This window comes from Berghia stephanieae, chromosome 3 (genome assembly GCF_034508935.2).
Source record: "Berghia stephanieae isolate SIO BIC M18660-M18661 chromosome 3, UCSD_Bste_1.3, whole genome shotgun sequence".
NCBI lineage: Eukaryota > Metazoa > Mollusca > Gastropoda > Nudibranchia > Aeolidiidae > Berghia > Berghia stephanieae.
The window spans coordinates 104,271,676-104,296,675 of record NC_088362.1 but is presented as its reverse complement, the minus strand read 5'-3'; the positions used below and the strand labels follow the sequence as shown (position 1 = coordinate 104,296,675).

General features: G+C 36.7%; 1 protein-coding gene across 1 annotated transcript in view; it reads right to left on the bottom strand.

Moving 5' to 3' along the window:
- Positions 1-9,797, bottom strand: part of LOC144969057 (TBCC domain-containing protein 1-like) — a 55,895-nt gene extending 46,098 nt beyond the window's left edge. Inside the window, exons 1-6 of the mRNA XM_078908052.1 lie at positions 9,701-9,797; positions 7,582-7,694; positions 6,813-6,874; positions 5,004-5,066; positions 3,641-3,741; positions 2,280-2,388 (exon numbers count right to left, since the gene is read on the bottom strand). Of these exons, the coding sequence (XP_078764178.1) occupies positions 2,280-2,388; positions 3,641-3,741; positions 5,004-5,066; positions 6,813-6,874; positions 7,582-7,674 (428 nt within the window). The 5' untranslated portion in view covers positions 7,675-7,694; positions 9,701-9,797. The remainder of the gene's footprint in view (positions 1-2,279; positions 2,389-3,640; positions 3,742-5,003; positions 5,067-6,812; positions 6,875-7,581; positions 7,695-9,700) is intronic.
- Between the last annotated feature and the right edge of the window lie 15,203 nt (positions 9,798-25,000).

Sequence of the window (25,000 nt, the reverse complement as noted above, 5' to 3'; positions counted from 1 at the left end):
TAGGTATATAATAAGTTATACAATTTGATGTTAAAGAACAACAAACCAATTTTTGAAGGAATAACAATAATAATAATAATGATAATAATAATAATAATAATAATAATAATAATAATAATAATAATAATAATAATAATAATAATAATAACAATAATAATAATAATAATAATAATAATAATAATAATAATAATAATAATAATAATAATAATAATAATAATAATAATAATAATAATAACTATAATAATAATAATAATAATAATAATAATAATAATAATAATAATAATAATAATAATAATAATAATAATAATAATAATAATAATAATAATAAAAATAATAATTTCTATAGCGCCCTTTTCCACCAAAAGTGCTCGGAAGCGCTTATACAAAGACAACAAAATAACCTGCACATGCAATCATAACATATATCATTCAAAGGATAAATAAACAATATTGATTTAAAGGACATTTTAAAACTCGGATGCATAAAAAAACAAAACATTGAAATAAATATATCATATGATATCATTGAAAGTTTTGTTTTCTTTCTTGAATACAAGTGTATTTTTCAAATCTATATCATATCACCTTTGTTGTCCCACCACGTGGCGTTGACCTTCCATCCAATTCACACGTATTGTTGGAGCTGGATGTGCTTGGCCATCTGTTAGTTACTGATTAAGAATCATGGACCAATTGCAAATTCAGAAGAAAAAAAAAACACCCATACTTGCACCAAAACACACACATGCACGCGCGGGCATGCCAACACACAACCTAAAATACCAACCAGATCATTCTTTGGATTCAATCAAATGTGATATTTTTGGGAGTAATTTTAGCTTCAAAAATTATGTAAAAACGAATTATAATTTCAAGATTTAAAAGCCGAGTGTTATAACTATAAGACAATCCCTGAATCTTTTGTTGCTAGGACAGAAAAACAATCAGTGCATGCGTTATGTATTTTGCCAGATGTACAGGTGCTGCTCTGTATTAACCAGAAGGTTCCCATAGCTCAATTGATAAAGCATTGACTTTAACACAAACCGACCTGGTTCAAATCCATAAAATCATTTTTTTTCTCCACTCTCCCTTGATTTAGTCATCAAATTTCAATGAAATCCTGTAAAAAAATAGTACTTTGCAATAGATAACCATCCCAGGCAAAGGAGGAGATTGCTGCTGTCAATGTGATGCTAAAGAAACTGGGATAAATCTGTTTACAAGGGCCATACATCTCTTAAAGATGACTGGACTAAGTACAGTCTAGCACGGTTTCCTCAAACTCATTCAAATGTCGTGAATTCGTTCCTCATTATTCTTTGTTATCATTTCATTCCTTCCTCAAACTAATTTTTACCTCGTACACAGTTTCATCAAACTAATTTCACCCATGCAACGTTTCAAAAAAAGATTAAGTAAAGGGTATTCAAATGTGACCGGTGATTTCAACCATTGATGATTTACTGTGTGTGAAATTTACAGTTATGTATGTGTGTATCTATCAACATTGCAGGTGTGTATATACAGTATGATACACATGTGGATACACAAAGCCACTCATAACCGTGTCGCATAATGATGCCTCTTTGCTTATTCTCATCACTTTGCCTTTCATTTTAATTTCAATGCCATGTGCCACGATTTGGTAATGGTTGGCTACGACAGTAAATGAATGTTGTGATACAGCTGCCCCCCCCCCCCCCAACCCCAAGACACACACAGCAACCTCTTCTAACATGTCATGTCTTCCTCATCATATCAATACAGTAAATATATAATAAAGTTCCCTTTATTGATCCTCAAGTGGAGATTTGCCTTTGGGTCTATTTCAAAGGAAGACTGGAATAACCCAGGTGGCAATCACTGCTCAGCGCTACAAATTGAGCTGGAGGGGGGGAGGTGGCTTGCTTAGGGCCACATAACACGTTGAATAATCGAACTAGGTGTCTGTCAGATACGAAGCAAAGACCATACTGCTGAGCCACACACCCCCCCCCCCCCCCTCCCCTCTCTATCAAGTCGTTTGGGCGATGCACGGTTTCCTTGAAATTTTTTGCATGTCCCTAGTTGTTCGAGGATACCGTGCTTACATACATGTAGTGGAGTGCTTGATTGTTTGTTGGACAATATGGGTTGTAACATAAAAGTATTGTCGCAAGTTGGCAAGATGTTTTGAATAATATATGGGGAGGTTTTCGAATGATTTACAAAGAAACCAAAGCATTTTTCTAAAATGATAAACATCCAGCTATGGCAAATTGATATAATAAGGATACTCATCACCAGCCTGGAGTGAAGTGCGTAGAGACATTCGATACAACTGCTGCATGTAGAGATAGATGACAAACTTGTACAGGCTAACTGTTTTTTGACACATTACCTTATCTGAAATGAAAATTTTAAAAAGTTTTCTTAGCTTGTATGAAATTCTTATTTTTTGGTAATATATATAACGTATGAGTATATTTATATTTATTTATATTGAATATATTATTCTCCGCAAATTCTGCTATAATATCTGCATTGAAACCTCAAATTTATATCAATAAAGATTAAAATTGTCAATTCAATAAAGCAGGTAATATTATTGAATATATTGCTAATTAAGTTCACCTGTCACATTGCTTATTTAGTTTTATTATTTTATCAATTTTATTTAACTCCCGATAGCTTTTTAAAGCTTATTTCATTGCTAGGGATTGTGATTAGCAAGTGTAGATCAGATGACTTTCAAGGCGCTGACATTCACTGCTGGATGCAGGTTATATGCAGTATAAAAGGGACTTTCAAAGATCAACGTTTTGTAGGTATCTGTAACATAATATTATGTATGTTGCACCAAGTAAACCCTTGACACTCACAAGTAACACCATATGTGACCCATGCGCTATTCTAGTTTTATGTCAAAATGAACCAAGATGAAAGAAACTTGAGTTTAACGTTAAAATGATAAGAATTAAATAATTTAATTTTTTTTTTAATTTTGAGGCATTTAATTCTAACTCAAATTTCATAAGTGAAGCTTATAAATCAATTGTAATCATTGGTTTCAAACGATATGTTTTGACATGGTTGGTCTCACTTAAGTAAATAATATCAGCTGATTTAGTCATAAATATAATCATCAAGCTTGTCATTTTCCATCAAATAAATTGAGAAGTATGAATATCAAATGAAATGAGAAAAAACCTTGAAAATTTATTAAGTGCAATATCCACTAAACATGCTCAAAGCACTTTACAAGGGTCTAAAGCCAAGAGCAACACTTACCATGTAAGACGAGACATGACACCTCTTAGGCGATATTTTTTTTTTTCTGACAGAGACAACACTGTTAACAACTAGGTGCTCATTTACACCTGTGAACAGTGAGATAATGTGAATAAAGAGCCTTCTCCAAGGACTCAACTATGAGCCACTCAGAGCGGAACTTGAACCCTGGACCTTCCTGTCTGAAGGTGAGTACCACAAGACCATATAGCTGCACAACAGAGCAAGGTCCCTTGTAAAATGATATGCTACGCTAAGTTTTGTGACAGGAACTAGCATCCACAGACCTTATTCTCTCCATCAAATATCTATGGCTTAAATCTGCTTCACCATACAACATGTAGACACAAACTTAGTAACGACTTACTCCTCTCCTGTTTGTCTGGAATAGTGGACATAATCTCATCATTCTCAATGCACTCAATTGGTGATGGATTTTCTGTGAAAAACTTGCAAGTATGAAAGTACCTGGATACAAAAAAAAAAATGGAGATACACTGGTATGATGAATCAGCAAAATGATGCAGACTTTATAATCCCTGGCTTTTCTGTGTTCCTAATAGAAAAACTCTGCCGTGGCAGTTACAAAACATATTTTCTTTATTTTGGATGGAAAACTTTTTTACTTCATGTATCAAGAGATTAAGGAGACACAAAAATTTGTCAAAAGACCTTAAATCCAAAAATTCAAAAAGTCTTGGGCTTAAAACTTTTAGATCAATTGTGGATCAGATTCATCTGTTGATATATATAGTTTTCTGGCCATAATTTAAAAAAAAGATGTTTTGTTAATGTTCATCAGTATTCATGTTTTTTTCAACAATTACTATCTTATTCTTCCCGTTTGACATCAAAATTTATAACCAAATTAATGGCAGAAATAATTATTATATGGGTATATCCATGGAAAAGTTTGACACCCCAGTAGAGAAATAATAAAAGAGGCTGTAGAAAGCACTTTTACCAGAACAATTTAACAAAAAAGACTTAACACTTGCTAAATAATTTAAGAGGCTCCGGGAGCAAGAAGTTGTATAAAAACATCTTTGTGTATTGAATCATATACCATTTTCAAGATGAAAACGGCTATTTTTAGAGTCTCTTACATCATGAGCAGACAATAATTAAACAGCTGTAACTTTCCTGTGTGTAAATCTTTCAGTTCATAAAGTAGCCAGTTCGTTAACATTTCCATCCATCTGATGCAAGACAAGGAGATTTTTGTTATTCTAATTGATTTTGCAAATAGCCATATACAAGTCTTAATCAATTTCTTTCGATCCCTAAGAATTACGACGCTATTTCCAACTGAAAAGGAAGCCTGAAATGCAGATTTTTCATTCAGTCGAATTTTAGGGCGAAAGTTTAGATTTTTTAGCATCATATTTTGTCAGCCTTCATATTTTTGTTGCTTTTCACTTTGATTTTTTTTGGGGGGTGGAGGGGGGGGGGGGGGGGGGGTTTAAACGCTCATGTGAATGCCTGCTGTATAGAGAGGGGGAGAACTAAAGGGTTGGGGTGTGAGTGAATAGATGTCCATCAAAGATGTAACAAGTTTGCTATGTTGAAATAAAAATAATTAACGCTATTGAGATGAAATTATGCTTTAAAAATTATCAATACGATTTCCTCCTTTGAAAAAAAACATCTCATTAAAAACCAGTAATGTAACTATAAATAAATAGTTACAGACCATTTTAAAAACATAAGGAAAAAAACAAAAAACTCACATCCATGCTAGATCCTCAGATAGATGAAGCTTGTTGCAAGCAATGTGTTGCCATACAGAATAGCTTGTAAAATGGAGAGAAACAATTTGAAGATAATGAAATGATAGTACTCATCGACCTTACAACATAACATGAGATTGGTCAACTTTTGTGACAATCTAATATAAATATACAGAATACAAATTGTCCCTCACATTTTTTGTGGCCGAGACGATTCGTTTCTGTGTCTCTTTACATGTCCTCAGTCGGCGTAATCCTTATTAAGGATTACGCCGACTGAGGACGTGTAAAGAGATACAGAAACGAATCGTCTCGGCCACAAAAAATGTGAGTGACAATTTGTATTCTATATTAGCTCTAACCATCATTATCGAGCACTTTCGTACCTACGAGTACCCACCAACACTCATAAATAATATAAATATATATGTATTTTGTGTTTACTTGAGAAAGGCCAAAGGCCGAAACGTTATTTTGTGTTGTTAATTCATGAGTCAGATCTACTCCCTTTATCTTAATGACCAACTTTTGTAAGAGTAACAATATTCCTAACCATCTGACAGGGAGACCCAATGGCTCAATTGAAAGAGAACTTGCCTTGCAAGCAAAAGACCCGTATAATGTTAAGTGTAGCCTAGATTTTTTTTCTCTCTGAATCCCTGTTCACTCAGCAGTGATTGGGCTGCTGAGTCTGTCAGACCTTTGCAGAAGGTACTTTACAATAGACTAGCATCCTCTCCCAAGGGTTGCAAGTAATTGTTACTATCCATTTAATGCTATCGAAACCCGAATAAAACCTGGCTTCATGATCCTTATGGCTCTAAAGGCCTACTTCTTTGCAACCTGGTTAATCTTATTTATCTTATAAGATCATCAAATAAAAGCATTATAACACCACAAAATCAACACGTGATTAATTATGTTATCTAGGATATATTTCAATAGTGGAGTTTTAAAATAAGTACTTCCTAAAGCATGAGCTGACTGCTCAAATTAACAGCAGTAATTGATCACTTGTCAACTAGACGGTCTTAAAACATGTATATAATAATAATAATAATAATAATAATAATAATAATAATAATAATAATAATAATAATAATAATAATAATAATAATAATAATAATAATAATAATAATAATAATAATAATAATAATAATAATAAATCTTTATTGCATCCCAAAAAGGAATTTTTTTGTATTGCAGACAAATAAGGTCCAGATTAACAGGTTTTTCTCAAATAAGAAATGAACGAAATATGTGAAGAAAAATAAATCAAAATTCTTATTGGTGAGCTTTTGGTCTAATTTCTTAAATAAATAAATATGAATAAATAAAATTTATAGAGCACCTATCTCCACTGAACTTAGCATGTGATATTCTCAATTTAAAGAAAAATAAATGTTACAATTGCAGCTCTATTAATTATTGCTGATCCTATGGAATATGATGTATGTGGTTTTGAAACAATAAGGAAATATTAGTTTAAAATATTTTGTCTTTAGTCCAGACATGACGCTTTCAATAGTATGTGAACTTCTGGTATCAGAGAGAGAATTCCAGACTGATGGTGCTGCAAAGTAAAATTTTGCTTTTTAGTCATTTTCCTATCTAGAGGAATTGATAGCACTTAAATTTGACATTGAAATTGAAATGAAGAGCTGGACCAAATCTGACATAGAATCATAATTTTTAAAAAATTTTTTATAGCAAATAAAAAATTAAAAAATACAAAAAAAACATTTGGGGCGTAACATAAAAATAAAATATCTCAATTTGATACCTAAGGGTATCAACACACTTCATTACCTTAGAAACGGAAAGCCAGCACTTCCTTTATTCTTGGAATATATGACAATCTTTCGAATATTCTACAATTAAAAAAAAGGAAATGGTAAAATTTAAATTGTCTAACTTAATTTAAAAAAACAAAAAAAAAACTATTTATTTTTCTCTTGCTTTTGCTTTTTAAAAAATTAGATCAGTTGTTTCTAGCCCAGACTTCATGATAAAGTAACGACCCTAATTGTTTCATATATGCAACTGTTTTACCACTTATGAATTAGTATCCCTCTGTAACTCTCATTGCATTCTTCTGAACCTTTACCATTTTTTTTCTAATTGTTGCAATGTGGATCCCAAACTGGACAACCATTATGTTATAACCAAAAGACATTTTTATAAAAATGATTCATTCATCAACGGTTTTTCATGTGTCATATTAAACACTGAGACAGAATGTAGAAATTCATCAACAATAACAGCACAGATTTCTTTTTCAAATATCATGGCCTCTAAATCCTGGGAATTTATTTTTTTAAATCACCATCGAGATTATTAAAAATGTTCAGTGTTGATCTTGAGAGAAATAAGAGAAGTCATTACAGAACCACAAGGAGGATACGAGAGGATCCACAAAGCTGATCAATGAGACTTGATTGAGTGGATAAATAGTAACTGAAGAGTGGAGATGTGATGTGGCCAAACACAACTACTATGATAAAAAAAATAAAGGTAACCTCCCCCCCCCCCCCCCCCCCCCCAACAATTTCCTCATTTATTTATGAGGAATACTTACAGTTGTGTTGAGACGTGGGTGAGGAGCAACAGGGATTGTACCATAGCTGAATGGTTCAGCTTTCACCCACACAGACACCGATTTCCCAGACATGGTGATGATGTCCTTCACGTCTGTATAAAAATCAAATCTGGCATTTTATTGAAATATCATTTGCCTTCCACAAAAAGATCAGTTCAAAAGAAGCTGTGTTTGCAAGAGTGAATGGAGTTAAAAGGTGGGGTTGGTGAGGGCAGCTAGTCTCTTTAAGGATTCATGGATAGGAATTGATTATCTAAAAGAAAATACTGACCGAAACTCTTTATAAAGCAGTTTATGTAGAGTCAGACTACTAAATCTGTAGAGGTCATATTACTAAATCTGTACAAAAATCCTTGTTTGGGAACATTCAACCTAAATAATTCTGTAAGACATACAATAACTTATTATAGCCACTAAACATGTTGAGAGAGCTGGAAACGTACTACATGTGTAATCGTCTGCCCTTCCCTTCTGCATATAGCGCAGAAACGACACCTTTCAATTAATTAATTATACAAAGCACACTCAACCCCTGTTCTTTATTCTTCCTGTTTTCTTTGTGTACTGAATAAAAACCAAGATTTTTTATTTAATATTTTCATTCCAAGTACTTATTTTTTTGTTTTCAATGGACATTAATGAGATAACGATAATGATGATGATAATGACGTTGATGATGACATGGCAATGACGATGAAGATGAGGATGATGGTGGCGATGATGGTGGGGTTGATGATGATGCTGATGATGATGATGATGGTGGTGGTGGTGGTGGAATTTCTATCATCATCATCATCATCATCATCATCATTAATACAGTAACAGGAATACTGATAATAATAACAATAACGCTGACCATCAGAAAAACAACAGCACAGATGATGATGATGATGACAATAATAATAATAATAATAATAATAATAATAATAATAATAATATATAATAATAATAATAATAATAATAATAATAATAATAATTTTTTAAAAAAAATAATAATAATAATAATAATATTGATGATGATGATGATGATGATGATAATGATGATGATGATGATGTATTGTGTGTATGTGTGTAGAGATGGTATGTGAGTTTGTGTGTGTATCAAAAATATTAATACGTAATATTTAATTTAATAATTAATAATAAGTCAATATAAAAGAGAAATGGTTGACATCTATGAGAAAGAAATGACGAATACTAAGAATAAATCTTAAATTGGAGTAACCTGAATGATGATCAGTTGTTATTTAATCTTATTATCAATTTTCTTTATTAAAATGAAGTATTTATTGCAGTTAATCCTTCTGCCTCCTACGTACTAACTACTAATAAAATAGGTTTTCTCTCTCCAACATGCCATCAATTTTTTCATGGCTATAGCGCTGTATATGGCACGAATCAGTCAATTATCTGAATGTATAGGCAGTGAAAACTGTGACAAATTTTGCCTATGTGGTCGTCACAGATTAGGCTTAATCACTGAGGGACCAACAGCATGCTGGTCGCTTGCTGGGAATATCTGGCAGTAGAATTAGAAGCTAGATATAATGAGTTAAAATTGAAAGAAAAGTTAATGCCAAAATCATAGATGTAGTTAAGGAGAATAAATTTGACGTACTAAAGACTGGATAATTTAATGGAATAAATTTTGTGTAAGAGGAACAGTGTAAGTCTGTAGTAACTGGAAACTAGACGTCTAGACTAGCTAGGGGCTAGACGAGTCTACTGTGCTGTAAGTAAGTCTTGGCCTCGGTGCCAATTGCAGGTCTGATAACCAAACACAATTATCATTAAAGGCTTGATTTAACATTGTTCTAATGGACAATATTTTGCATTGGTGTGATGGTGTTTCCATTACAACAACAAGCCCATGACGATTTGGGTTATCAATCCTGCAAATAAGTAATGGCGTGTAAGTGAAAGTAAAGTGAACGATATTTGTGGAGAGTGATGTCAACAATATCAAATTCTGAGAAATATCATTAACACTCGACAACATGAACTGAGGCGATGTGAACGTGCGTTTCGGATTCAACATAATAAAATAAGAAAAATATGCACAGAAATTTTGTTCAAATCTATTGTTCTTGATGCAAACCTCGTTAAAACTTTGACCATATAAAAGGATGAGGGATGCTTGTCACCAGTGAAAACAAATTTCAACCCTTTTGCCTGGCATACCGTTACCTAGTAGTGCCAGATAAGCACAAATAATTAGAGCAATATCTTTTATTTTCAAAGAAGGTCGAAACTATAATGTTTTCTTCTATAACACATCTTCGCTTCTTGTGTTTCATAACGACAATTTATGTAAAATATCTGAACAAAAAAAACCCAACGAAATATTGATGGATTGAAATAATATTAATATTACGGGAGCATTATAGTCCCTTTTTTGAATACATTTATCCAATTTGCTAAACCTATGACTCAAATTGTTTCCATATTCTAAATTCGTAATTGACTACACTGAACTATTGGACTGTGGTTACAAGGAAAGGATTAAAATGCTAAATGCGAGAAATGGAGAGAGAATTGTGAGATTGGTGAAAGAAATTAAATGAAATTCGGATAAACCAGGCTGGCATGATTTTTTCTTTTTTTACAAACAGACATTGGAAACAGGATGGAGCTATGAGTTGGCAGAAAGTCCTTGATTGAATAATATATTTTTTTAATGCGTAAATGCATTGCATAAAGCGCTTACGGATATGCCAACTCATTAGTTCAGAAAATAAATGTCAATGCATACCTTAAAACAACGCGGAAATGATTTGTCCTCAGTTTTAAAAAGAAAAAAAATAGTTTTTGTTTGTCTTTAAGGTTTTACGGCGCTTGCAACACATTAAGGCCAAAGAAAAAAAAAAAAGAAAAGAAAAAAGGTTGTGGGTTTGCCAGATTCCCTTTAAATTTTACTCATTCATTGACTGTCTTTTTTTTTTTCCTTTACTGTATTTCAAATTACTTTTTAGATATGTATTTATACTCTATGCTCAGAAATATTTTAAATATTTTTCATTATACTTTATTTGTTTTCCACGTTTATTTGTGTATTGTTGTGCTGACGAAGGGTTTGTACTCGAAACGTCCATTGTCTGTTTTGTTCCCAAAAGAAACCTTTCCATTTTCACTCTTCCATTTGGGTAAGATGCTTATTATATATTTGGATTAATTTACATAGTGAAAATTACGTTTCGCACCTGGAGCAGGATTATGGATAGTTCGAAGTTGACGTCACTCAGGTCTTTGTTATTGTTTTTTCCCATCCGCGTTTATGAGTAATTCTCACTAAACTCTATTGACCTGACTATAAGCGTTCATGTTTACACACAGTTTTGTGTGTTGGTCCGTTATACTTCCGGATGGCAATGTTGTGAGCTTCCTAGCCAAGCGCATACTATCTATATCTAGATCGTGCATGCAGTTGGAGTGCTCATAAACGGAGAGCACTGTAATAATACAGAGTTATAGTTATACGCCGATGCAGGCCGAACGAACGACTTACCGATCACGTGTTCAATTTTTTCTCGCGTCCTCTCGTCTAATCTCGTCACTCCGGAATAGAAAGAGGAAGTGGAGCTTATATGATATATCGCAATGAAAGTTCTGTCCGATGACGGGTGGGGGGATATCACCTCTCCAAAACTTACCTTATTATATGAGATCTTGAGATTCTTATCCAATCATCGATTGCTCGTTTGACAGTTGGCTTGTGAACAGTTAGGAGACCATCTCTTGATTTATGGGCAGGCGGCTTTGCGTAAAGGCGGTGAGTGTTGTATACATCAAAGAGTACCGCTGACCGATGGGTAAATAGTGGTTGTGTAACCCAAAAGCCCTGCCGACTCGACTGCAAGCTCTTGTATGTAATAGCTGCGTCACCATCTCAACGCTCAGGAATTAATTAGTGAGGCAGGACTCTCAGTATATATTTTTTAAAAAAAAACAAACAACGCTTTTGAATCACACGAAATGCATCAGTGTGCTCGTCGCATTGAGAATTGAAAAATGAGATATAAATCAAGAAAATCGACCGGAAAATAAAGAAACTATCATTAAATTTTTTTAAAATGAGCATTATTTTTTTCAAAATCAATCTACTAGAAAAAAAATTTATTTCTAAACCTATTTTTGTGAAACAAAGATAAATGTTCTCCTTTTTGCAAGCTGATTCAAACAATGTGGTTTTCAAATTTATCGTATACGTAATCATTTGGAAGCTCCCGAGAAAGGTATTTTTGTGTAATCCCTTTCACACACACGCGCGGGCGCACACACACACACACACATAAACATATACAAACAATACACATCCCTGGTCTATTGCCTATATTATTAATGTTAATATATACATCCCATGCTGATTGTCACTACCCCCCCCCCCCCCCCCCACCCCCCAACCATTTCCACCATCCAAGTACCAGCGCCCTTTTCTCTTTGATTTCGTATCATGGTCTACCCGAAGCCCAACACCTCGATCGTTTGTGTGTCAACCCCCCCCCCCCCCTTTCCCCCCTCCCCCCACCTTCCCCGTAATCAATTTATAATTTTCTCCATGTATAGAGCGCCACATGCACAATTATATACTATTGAATGACACTGACCTTGCCCCTCCCCTAACACAAGCCAACAGCAACCCAAGCTATCCTCTATCATGTGACCTTAGATCCGATGCTGCATACCGCTTGAGAGTCTTCACTATCCAGATCTCGTTCATGGTCACGTGAGAAGGTTATATCCGTTCGGGATCGGCGTTCGGCGTCTCGTTCGACCCGATTTCGTTAAAAGCCTAATAACAACATGAACAACGACAATAATAATAATAATAATAATAATAATAATAATAATAATAATAATAATAATAATAATAATAATAATAATAATAATAATAATAATAATAATAATAATAATAATAATAATAATAATAATAATAAGAATAAGAATAAGAATAATAATAATAATAATAATAATAATAATAATAATAATAATAATAATAATAATGATGTTGATGATGAAGGTGATGATGATGATGATTATTATTATTATTTGATATAGCGCCGGTACCCACAAATTATTATTATTATTATTATTATTATTATTATTATTATTATTATTATTATTATTATTATTATTATTATTATTATTATTATTATTATTATTATTATTATTATATATCATCATTGTTGTTGTTGTTGTTATTTGATATAGCGCCGGTATCCACAAATTGTGCTCAGAGGTGCTTTACAGTAGTTTTTTGGTATCACACAAGTTCGTTCATTCGACAACAAAATCACCACAACAGTCACACAAATTATCTTGTTTAAATTTCGCATAGAATCACGGTAAGCAGAATGTAAAAGATTGGTTTTTAGATGCTGTTTGAATATTGGCAGACACTCTGTCGGTCGTTTTTGTGGTAAAGAATTCCATATGATTGATGAAAATGCAAAACCACACTCAACAATCTTTGTAACAACAAGAGATGAAGTGAGTAGAAAAGTGCCAGAAGACAATAGAGAATAAAAACTTTCGCGGCAGTGTGGGGTTTAAACCCGCGACCTTAATGGTACGACAACTCCACCTGGCCGGTGAGAGCGCGACTCTACCGTATGAGCTATCCACGAATACAAAAATATTCGTATCAAACTCAGGTCATTCCTAGAGCTCTCTCTCTCTCTCTCTCTCCTCTCTCCTCTCTCTCCTCTCTCTCTCTCTCTCTCTCTCTTCTCTCTCACCGACTTCTGGAGACCGCGAGTTCGCCACACAACCATCGCGAAGTTACCTGGCTAGCAGTCAACAATCTTTGTTCTTGGGATGTTTTTCTCTATTAGCAAAGAGCTGGCAGATCGCATTCAATGTATTCAGGTGATGTATGATGGAGGCAATTGTAAGCAGAACATGCGATTTTGTATAATATCATTTTCTCTATTGGAAGCCAGTGTATTTAGTGACTTAAGTATTGACATTATATTATGGTCCCAGGGCTTTGTCCTTGTAACTATGCAAGCAGCTTTGTTTTGCAACAACTGTAGTCTATTCACCGATGATTTTGCTAAGCCGTACAGCAGAGAGTTACAATAATCCAATCGGCTGGTAACAGGGGCATAGATAAGTGTTTTGCATGTTTCGTCATCAATTAGATTTCATATTCTGCATATCGTTTGGAGAGCGCTATGAACCGCGTGCATGTCTAGGTGAGTGTCAAAATAGAAACCAAAGTTTCGAACCTCTTTTTGGTCAATGGGCATGTTCTTTCCTGTCCTTTTAAATACAGTCAATTCGGTGTTTTCCTCGTTGAAAGCGCTATGAACCGCGTGCATGTCTAGGTGAGTGTCAAAATAGAAACCAAAGTTTCGAACCTCTTTTTGGTCAATGGGCATGTTCTTTCCTGTCCTTTTAAATACAGTCAATTCGGTGTTTTCCTCGTTGAACTTATGCTTGTTGTTTGTGTTCCGTGTTTTAACTTTTAATCTCGACATGCTGCGAGTCTCTCTTTTGTTTCTTCAATGTATTTGGATGAGATTGGAGAATATAACTGGGTATCATCGGCGTAGAGATGATTACTGAGGCAGAAGATCGTGATGAGATCGTGATGATGTTGCTTAAAGGCTTTGTGTATATACTGAACCCTGTGAAACGCCAAATTGCAGCTTTGTTGGTGGTGAAATTGTGTGGTTTATATTTACATAAACAAAACAATACAGTGCATAACAGAGAGATGATTTACAAGGAAAAAAAAATATCATCTCCGAAAACTAACTATACATTTGACTGTTTCCCTCCCAGCCAGGGTATCCGGACAGGGCCAGGACAAAACCAAGTCCAAGACAAAGACAGAAAGCAAGTTGGAAAACAGACATAGGAGGATAGAAGACACAGTATGTACCTCCCTGCCCACTATGGGAGGTCAGGAACCCCACCCAGGTGTGGATTATGAAAACGTGCTGTGACCCGTCTCGTAGATAGCATGAAAACCATTCTAGAGCGTTGTCTCCGATTACAAAGAGGCCCTGCATTCGGTCTAGTAGCATTGTGTGATCCACAGTGTCGAACGCGGCACTAAGGTCCAGCAGCAGTAGTATAATGATGACATGTAAAATATCAAATGCGAGTCATGTGTCCGAGACATTAGTGATTGGATGGGAAAGAACTGGCTAAAACTGAATTGTGATAAGACTGATACAATGGCCTTAGGAAACCGAAGAAGTCTAATGAAGACTGTACATCACTCAAAGACATTAACAGTTCAAAAATTGAATTAAAAAAAAATAAAAAGTAAAAAAAAATTCCTTTATTCATCCCATGTGGAAATTTTTTATCTAGGGTCTGTTCCAAGGGAAGACTGGAATAACCCAGGCGTTAGCCACTGTACAGCGCCGTAAATTGAGTTAGGGAGAGGTGACTTGCTAAAGGTCACACAACACAGCGGCGGGCGATCGAACTCAGTATCTTTCGGTACGAAGCAAAGACCGTACCGCTGAGCCACGCTGCCCCCTTTCTACTGTTAACGTTTCAAAAATCATGAAAAAAGTGAAGGAACTGAACAGGTGAACGAACCCCCCCCCCCCCCCTCAACCAGTGGCGTGGGGCCATTGGATCGAATGGTGCCAGGCACCATACCAATCTTTTAAAAACATATAACAGCATAATTTAATTAAAAATAAAACAAATTTTAACTCCACTGTCTTTCGTGTGCTGGCCAATAACATACTGCCTTTTTAGTCTCCACTCTATTCAAGATTCCGATTCACGCACTGCGCCGACTCGTGTGTTGGTGACATCACTGCGCGAATTAGTGACTGAATCAACACCGTGGTGCAAAGCAATCCAAGCTCCAGTTAATGCTCTATCCTTTAGTATCGCTACAGCTGATTGAGCGAGAAACTGGGTCGAATTATACAATCTTCAAATAGCGGAAAACCCCTCGACTTGTGCCAGGATCTGAGAGCTCCACCGTTGGACTGGAGGATGCGCCAATATTGCACCATTTACGTCATAATTAGGGTAACTTCGGCCATCCAAAATATTACATTAACTGTCAAAAACACTGATCATTTTCAAGTTTTTTTGTAAGTAGCAAAGAAAAACAACATAAAACTTAAAAATATGACATATCAACCCCCCCCCCCCCCCCCCCCCCCACCTCTTTTTCACGATTATTGAATAATGTAATCCTTTGCAACGAAGCATTGTGGACGAATTTACCAACATTTTTCTTGCTTGTAGTGCCGAGTTGGTTACGTGTGTATGAGTGTTTGTGTGTGTGTGTGTGTGTGTGTGTGTGTGTGTTTGTGCGTGTGTATTTGTGTCAGTCAGAGAAAGAAAGCGAAGATTGTCAACAGTTATACTTTGGTGTGTATTTTGATTTCTGAAGTAGTACTTAAGTGGAGTTATTTTTTCTTTGTGATGCTTTAAGATCTGTGCAATCATTAATCGTATTCCACTGATTTCCATTATTTGAGATATACTTTGAAATTTTGTTTTGTTAAACAATGAATTGCAATGAATTAAGTTGACTCTTTGCTTCACCCGACCGTTTGGGAGATTGGCACTAGATGACAAATTAGAAATAAAACAACGTTTCTTTTGTTTTTATTGTCTAATTTTTACAGATACAACAAACACTGACAAATCATAGACATCTATAGGCTATATTAACCTTAACCACTTCCATCGTATTTCTGGACCTCCTTAACGTTGTTTTAGCACCCCTAAAAGAGTGAAAAATTTCTTGCGAAATTCAATGAAACAGGAGCGGTTAAATTCGTTAATGATTCTGTCAATTCACAAAGCTGAAATAGATGCCATTCCAGATTTCAATAAACAAATTATAAAAAGATTTGCAGATTTTCTTTACAAGTACTAAAAGTAAGTAATTTCTGTCATAGGTTTCTTTTCTCTTTTGATTTACATTTATCACATATTGATTGCATTATCTACCAAATCCAATCCTTTAAATGGTGGACAAAGAATAATTATAAAGACCTTTTCACACCGGACTTGTATCTCAGTGTTGTGGCTTGTTGTTTTCATGAATTCTTTTTTTTTGTGAGTTTTGTCCACTCGTGGAAACCATCGACCCCCCCCCCCCCCCCCCACCCTTTCAAAAAAGAGACTCTCCGATGGATCATACGACCTTGTCGCGGTCGGAGGGCTTGCGTGTCTCGATGATCGTAAGTGAGAGGCCAGACCAAGAATGATCTACAACGGTCAGCATCGTCAACAAGGAAGGAAGAAGGGAGGAAATCAACCGTCGAGTTCAGCTTCCCCTAGTCCACACCCTTGGTGTGGGTGTTGTCCACGACGTGGGGAGGGGTGAAAAGGGACTGACTCTCTACAGGACATCCTCCCGGATTCCCAACTTAGACCATCTGACCACGGTAGATGGAGCTCGTCATCGGGGACCGACATCCATCTAAGAGAAGGACACTCTGAGCAAAAACCTGGACAGATGGAGTTCCTAAACGGGGGACCGCAATCCATCTAAGAGAAGGACACTCCGAACAAAAACCCGGACAGATCGAGTTCGTTAACAGGGGACCGCAATCGATCTAGGAGAAGGACACTCTGAAGCAAAACCGCCACTGCCTTGTGGACAGACCTTGGATGGTCAAAGGCTAAGGAAGCAAATCCTGAAAAACAGCACGCCGAAGACAGAGCAGCGGGGCCGGAAGGCGCAAATATCTCAGGAAACTGGAAACTGCCACTGCATGCTTAAATCCCAATATGACACGTCACAATAATCAAATCCGATGTGGTGCGAAGCCCGTGGAATCCCGCCGGACGGGCCTAGTGCCGGGCCTCAAAGGCCCACCCAAGCGATCTGGTGGTACCTTGACTTCATCTTGCGGAACCAGGGAGGAGGATCAAGGTTACATGCGACTGGAACACCAAACACAATTAAAATCCTCCAATGGAATGCTGAGGGCGTTGCAAAGAAGAAAATAGCCCTTGAAAAGAGACTCAAAGAGCAGGACATCAAAATTGCCTGCATTCAAGAAACTCACCTCACGGACAACATGAGATTTGCCATCAGAGGGTACCAAGTAATAAGGCATGATAGAAAGGATCACAAAGGAGGCGTGATGACATTAGTAAAAAACGACTACCCCACCGCAGGCATAAAAATTGATACACAAGAGCAATCAGAAATACAGCAAATTAAAGTATGTATCGGAAAGAAAGAAAGAACTGATTTTTAACTGCTATTGCCCACCAAACAAAGAGCTTCATTTAGACAAGATAAAAATCCAGGAAGAAAGATGTCTGGTACTAGGGGACTTTAACAGTCACTCTCAAAGCTGGGGATATGGAGATATGGACAAACGTGGTGAAACAATAGAAAACTGGCAAATTGAAACAAAACTTCAACTATTGTATGATGATGAAGATGAGGACACATATTTCTCAAGAGCGTGGAAAACCACATCTACCCCAGATCTTACATTTGCCACAGATGATATAGCAAAGACGATAAATAGAACAGTACAGCCCCAACTGGGTGGTAGCGACCATAGGCCAATCATCACAAACCTCTATCATCAAAATGAAAACAAAACACAAACTATCCCAAGATGGAACTACAAAAGAGCAAAATGGGAAAGCTTTGAACAACTTACAGACAGCCACTGCAAAAACATAAACTGTAAAACCAAGAATGTCAACAAAAGTGCAAAAGAACTGACAAAGGCCATCCTAAAAGCAGCAAAAGAAAGTATCCCAAGGGGAGCAAGAAAAAATTATATACCACTCTGGACAGACGATCTTAATCAGTTAAGTAATGAAGTATCGGAAACAAGAGAAAAGGCTGAAGCAGACCCTTGTGATGACAATATTGCAGCATATAAAGAGGCAGAAGCTACCTTTAAAAAAGAAATGGCAACGACATCCAAAATGGCATGGAAAGAAAAAACGCATAGCCTTAACTTCGAAAAAGATGGAAATAAACTTTGGAAACTTACAAAAGCCCTAAATAGAGAACCGAATCACTACGCCCCTCCCGCTTTGGAAAAAGAAGGAGAACTTGTCAGTCCACAACAAGCTGCAGACCTATTCATGGAGCAGTTCAAAAAAATTAGTGAAAACACAATAGAAAAAGAACTGAAGGAAAGGGTTAGAAAAGAATGCAGAAAACAAAAAAAAGGAACTCAAGGAAGCCATAGATGAAGTAATGACAAAGAAGCTAACTATGGAAGAACTAGAAAGCTCTCTCAAAGTGTTAAAAACAAAGAAATCGCCAGGCCCAGACGAAGTAACAAATGAGATGCTTATCCATCTTGGAAAGACAGCGAAAAAGAAGCTATTACAACTCTACAACAGCACTTGGAAAACTGGTAAAATACCAGATATATGGAAAAAGGCTTTTATTGTCCCAATTAAGAAAGAAGGAAAACAAGCAAATGAAGCCGCAAATTACCGACCTATAAGTCTTACAAGCTGCATGTGCAAGCTGATAGAAAGAATTATCAACTCCAGACTGATGTGGTATCTTGAAAACTATAATGTGCTTATAAATGAACAAGCTGGTTTCAGAAGACACAGGAGTACTGAAAATCAAGTAACCTACATATCCCAAGAAATAGAAGACTCGTTTCAGGATGGAAAGAAACAAATTGTGGTATGGGTGGACTTTGAAAAAGCATTCGACAAAGTGTGGAAAAAAGGTCTGGTATATAAACTACAAAAATCAAAAGTATCCCATAACATGCTCAACTGGATACAAAACTACCTAAAAACAAGAAAGGCAAGAGTAACAACACAAGGTCACAAAAGTAGAGAAGCAAAACTAAAACATGGAGTCCCACAAGGTGGAGTACTATCACCTACACTATTTCTTCTCTATGTAAATGATATAAGAGAAACACTATGTCGAGGAGTGAAAATGTCGATGTACGCAGATGACCTAGCTCTGATTAGCTCTGACCAAAATTTAATCAAGGCACAACACAGGATGCAAATCACACTGGATAATATCAAAGAATGGACTGACAACTGGGCGATGAAAATAAATGCAGTGAAGACAAAGTTCACAATATTTAGCCTCTCCCCAAAAGACGAAAAAGCAAAGCTACGTATTGAAGACCATGAATTAGAAAAAGACGACGCACCAAAATACCTAGGAGTCCATTTTGACCCAAGACTAACATGGAAAAATCAAATCAGCAACAGTCAGAAAGTTGGGGTAAAGCGAACACAACTCTTGAAAAAACTAGCTGGAACAACTTGGGGAGCTAGCTCCGATATACTGAAACAAACTTACACAGGATATGTGAGACCAGCGTTAGAATACGGGATATCTGCATGGGGAAACTGCTCCAAAACTCAAATGGAAAAACTGGACAAAGTGCAAAACAGCAACATGAGGATAATAAGTGGAGGAATGAAATCGACACCGATTCATGCAATGGAAACCATAACAGGACTTACATCTCTATCAGAAAGAAGGGAATCAAAAATTTTGAAACAATACACAGACGTGAAAACAATGACAGATCAGCCTCTTCACGCTAGAGCGCAACAAAAGAAAACTAGGCGGCTGAAAAGATCCCACTTTATTGAAAGAGCCCAGCAAATTGAAAAAGATCACGAACTTGACGGAATAATGACCCAAAAATGCAAAGCAAATATCAGAGTACCAATTTGGAAAAGGCAAAATCACTTGAAAATCAAGACTTCCGTTGGTGACATTTCAACAAAACAAAAACACGGCGAAGAAATCAAGAAGTCTGTACAGAAGTGCATAGATCAAAACTACCCTGAAAAAAAATGGACAAGAATCTATACAGATGGTTCATGCAATAAAGAACACACATGCGGGGGCCTGGGAGTGCACATCGAGTACACAAATGGTCAACAAAAGGAGATCAGCAAACCGACTGGTACTCGCACTTCAATCTACAAGTCAGAGGCAGATGCAATCCATGAAGCTGTTAAGCAAATCCTCTCAGAAAATGAAAAACCAAGACACATAGTGATTTTAACAGATGCTAAGAAAATTCTGGAGGATATAATGATGTCCTTTGCGGATGATATAGACGCCTTGGTGGAAGACCTCATGAAGCTAAGCAAGTTTACCAACATGGTACTGCAGTGGATTCCAGGACACTGTGGGATACTTGGAAATCAGATCGCTGACCAACTGGCAAAGGCAGGCAGTCGCATGCAGCAACCCTCCCCAATGTACTCAACAGGAGAAATTAACAAAATGGCCAAATTTATCCAGTCTCAGAGATGGAGAGAGAAGCACCCAGAATACAACATGAATGACCCAATCAAGGTGCTCGACAGAAAGGAACAGGTCATCATCTTCAGACTGAGAACTGGACACAACCAGTTAAAGGAACATATGTGGAGGATGTCCAGAGCAGGTGCCTCTGGACAATGTGACTGCGGACTTGAAAATGAAAATGGACATCATGTCCTAATGGAATGTCCAAAGTACAACAAGTTGAGAAGGAACTTCTGGCCTGACCCAACCCCATACTCAAAGAAGCTGTACGGCAGTGAGGACGACCTCAGGACCACTGTGGGCTTCATTCACCAGACCTGACTGACTATGTGACGTGACGGGAACGAAGAAGAAGAAGGAGAAGAAAAAAGAGAGTTTTTAACATGTCCTCTCTCCTCTTAATCGTGTTCACTGTTTTAGAATTTTTTTTCTTCTTCTAATCATGGCACCACCATATGCCGTCAATACACCACGCCGCTGCCCTCAACCATGTTCCTTCTTACTCTTAAAGTTAAAGAAATAGACTATAATATAATTAGGTAAGTCGGTCAAGGATAAACCAATAGCCTAAAAAATCCTTCACCGGCCCCGTTGTCTGCCCTACGCCTAAATATTTTACACAGGTGTATTTGAAGTACGGTTAGATATTTTGTTATAATTTGTACTCGAAATACATACCGACACGCCAACGTAACAAAAGGTCACGAAGGTGAACAACGGCCTATTCTGTCAGTTTCAGTGTGCTTATTTCACGCCAACCTCTTTTGCATAAGCACTTAAGTACACATCCAGACACCTTTTAATTTTAAGACTATGGACGTAAGGACTCCGTTTCAATTTCCCGTTTTAGCCGAGCTCCCGTAGCATCTGAGACCCTTGTACACGAGCTGTACTGTAATAATGGTTTCAATGTCTTCCCTCTGATTATACGGTATACGATTACTAATTGATGCGTATATCCAAATTCAGTTTAGTTTTCTGAACAGTTTGAACATAGGATGCCCAACATAATAATAAAAAGCAAAAGTAGAAAGACAATTCACAGGCACTGTCAACCACTAGTACCTACTGTTTACACTTTCTCTGTTATTGTTTCTTTTTGATTGCACTTGCAACAAATTTTAGGCTATTTCAATTTCAATGCCAGTAAAAAGGAGGATGATAGAATAGTCCGAGATAAAGTTCAATCATCAAGCACCTTAGAAAGAAAGTAAGGCAAACAAAACAACTTCAACAGACATATCGGAAAAAAATTCTTTCTTCTCTCCGAAAATTAAAAAAATAAATCAGGCAGAAGACCTTATCAATAAACCCCAATTTTCCATGATCACAATAACGGTGGTGTAAATGGTGTTTTACCATTGCTACCATACATTTACAGCATGAAGTCTGAACTGCTCCCCCCCCCCCCCCCCCCCCCCCCCACCTCCCTTTCATTACATCAGCATTTAGGTAAAACATCGTGAGTTCTGAGGTTTGATCCCATATTTAGGAAGACTGATTTTTATCTGGTATTATTCTTTTGCCTTTGTCGGAACTATATCATCCCACCAGTCTTATATTTATGATATACACATAAAGCAAATAAAATACCAATGATTTCAATTTCAAGTCCATACCATTTAACCCCCCCCCCCCCCCCCCCCCCCCCCCCGCCACCCTCAAAAAAAAAAAGAAAGAAAAAAAGCAAGCAACGCAAATACAACAAATGTATTGTTGGTGTTGGTGTAGACAAGTAGACTGAAGTCGAGAAAGAGCTTCTTGATGGAAGAAAGCATCAAACCTGACCATGTAGCTGTATACAGACTCTCCACATGGAGGGAATGGGAAAATCACGCAAATGAAGGCGTTGAGGATCCGAGAGTAGAACTGCCCTACGGTACTGAGCTCCCCAGGAAAGAATGGGTCAGTAACACTGAACAGAGCACAGGCAGAACTCGGGAGAACAGCTGGAAGCATGGAAAAGTTGGGGCTGGCTGAGACCTTATGTACACGTGGATGCCCAGAGAAGACGATTGAGCACAGCCTTAGAGAATGCATGATCATATTCTAAGAGTGATTCTGCTCCCCAGATGCTGTGAAGTGAGTTCGGTGTTGGAGCGATAACCTATGATGATGACCAAATGACCAAGCCAACAGCACGCAGGACGAGACTTTATGACTATAAGGCACTACATGATGTACTGCACTGGAAAAAACAAAAACTGAGATAACATGTTACCGGCTGGGTTTTCATTTTACTATTTCGTTGTTTTTAAGGGATTTACGGCGCTTGTAGTACATTTAGGTCATATCAGCGCCAGTCAAAAGGAATAAAATGCTATAGTCAAAAGGTTATAGAAGTACAATTAAAGCACCCAAGCAAAACTAAGAGGAATTTGTTCGAATAGTGAACAAATTATGTAGATTCCAAGAGCATACCATCAATGTACTTAGTTTGAAATCACCTAAACGTCTCATCTTGACAACAGCGCAGACTCCCACTAAGAGTAATGCGCTTAAATGTTTACATAATATATATCCAAAACAGAAAACGTAACTAACAAAACAAAAGAGAGATTATTTACAAGGAAAAAAAAAGTAATCTCCCAAAACTAATACTAAACATTTGACTGTTTCCTTCTCAGCTAAGGACCCAATCAGGGGCCATGACAAAATGAGCAATCTTATTCCAAAACAAAACACAGAAAGCAACTCGGGGAAACAGAAAGAAGGGGATAGAATGCACAGCAAGTGACCTCCTGCCCACCATGGGACGCCAAAGGAATCCACCCAGATTGCACACCCGAGTGGTGAGAGTTTGTGAACACACTAAGGTTGTTTTGCTTTTGTTTGTAAGGGTTTTACGGCGCTTGCAGCAGATTTGGGTAATTTCAGCGCCAGCAAAAAGGAAGAAAATGAGATAAATAAAAGTTATAAGTTTAATAATTGAAAGCAGACAGGAAAAAGTAAGGCAAAGAAAAATTGTTCAAATAGGGAACAGATGTAGATTTCAAGGGCATACTATCAGTGTACTTAGTTTGAGATCACCTAAAAGTCTCACTCAGACACAAGCACAGGTCCCCACTTAGAGGAATAGACTCAAATGTTTACAAACCATTATATGTATATCTATACCAAAAAAAAAAAAAATACATAGTACATAACAGAGAGATGAGTTACAAGGGAAATAATAATCTCCCAAAACTATATACATTTGACTGTTTCCCTCCCAGTCAAGGACTCCGCCAGGGCTAGGACAAAACCAAGTAATCCACTTCAGAGCCAAAGAGAGAAAGCAACTCAGAAAACAGATAAAGGGGATAGAAGACACCGCGTGACCTCCTGCCGACCACGGGAAGTCAAATATCCCACCCAGAGCACACTAAGGAAGCACCAGCTACTATAGAAATCACCTTAAGCGTGATGAAGGGTATTGGATAAAGGAAAGATCAAACGTTAATCCCATCAACAATTTATACTGAGACTATCCAAAGTGTCACATAGACACTGGGACTCGATCTACGTGTCCATAATCCTCGACTGACAAAACGAAATAATTCAGGATCTTTAAGACAAACCACAAATAAAAAGAGTTTAGGTCCATATCAACAACAACAAAAAAAAAATAATGAAGAAACACCAAAACTTTTTTATTTAAAATTTATTATAATCAATTACAACAAATGATTACTGACTCCCAGTAAAATGACTATGATGTGTATCATCGATTCCTTTACGTTCCTTAGCTCGCAATTTTTAATTTAATGAGTTGTAATCTCATTGCAATCTCATTGCGTTGCTTTACACCTGCCCTGATTGAAGACAGATTAAGCCTCCCCCCCCTCCAACCCCCCCCCCTCCCCCCCCCCCCCTCACTCTCTCTCTATTGCTCTGTCTTTCACTTCCATTTGTCATTGACACAGGTGCACGCACACACACATGCATGTATTAAAACAATATCAATAATTACAAAAGCAGCAACATAACATAAAACATTATGTATCTTCAAAAGTCAAGCTGTCTTCCTTCAAAATCATCTCTCTGCTCTTTTTCAACATCGCTCGAACTTTTGACATAAAAAAACCTGCAAAAGGAAAAGGAAATATTGATAACAGCAATGAGAATTTTGATGGCAGAATTTCTTTTTTCAGGCATTTTCAAAGACAATTTTCAAAAACAAAAGAGAAT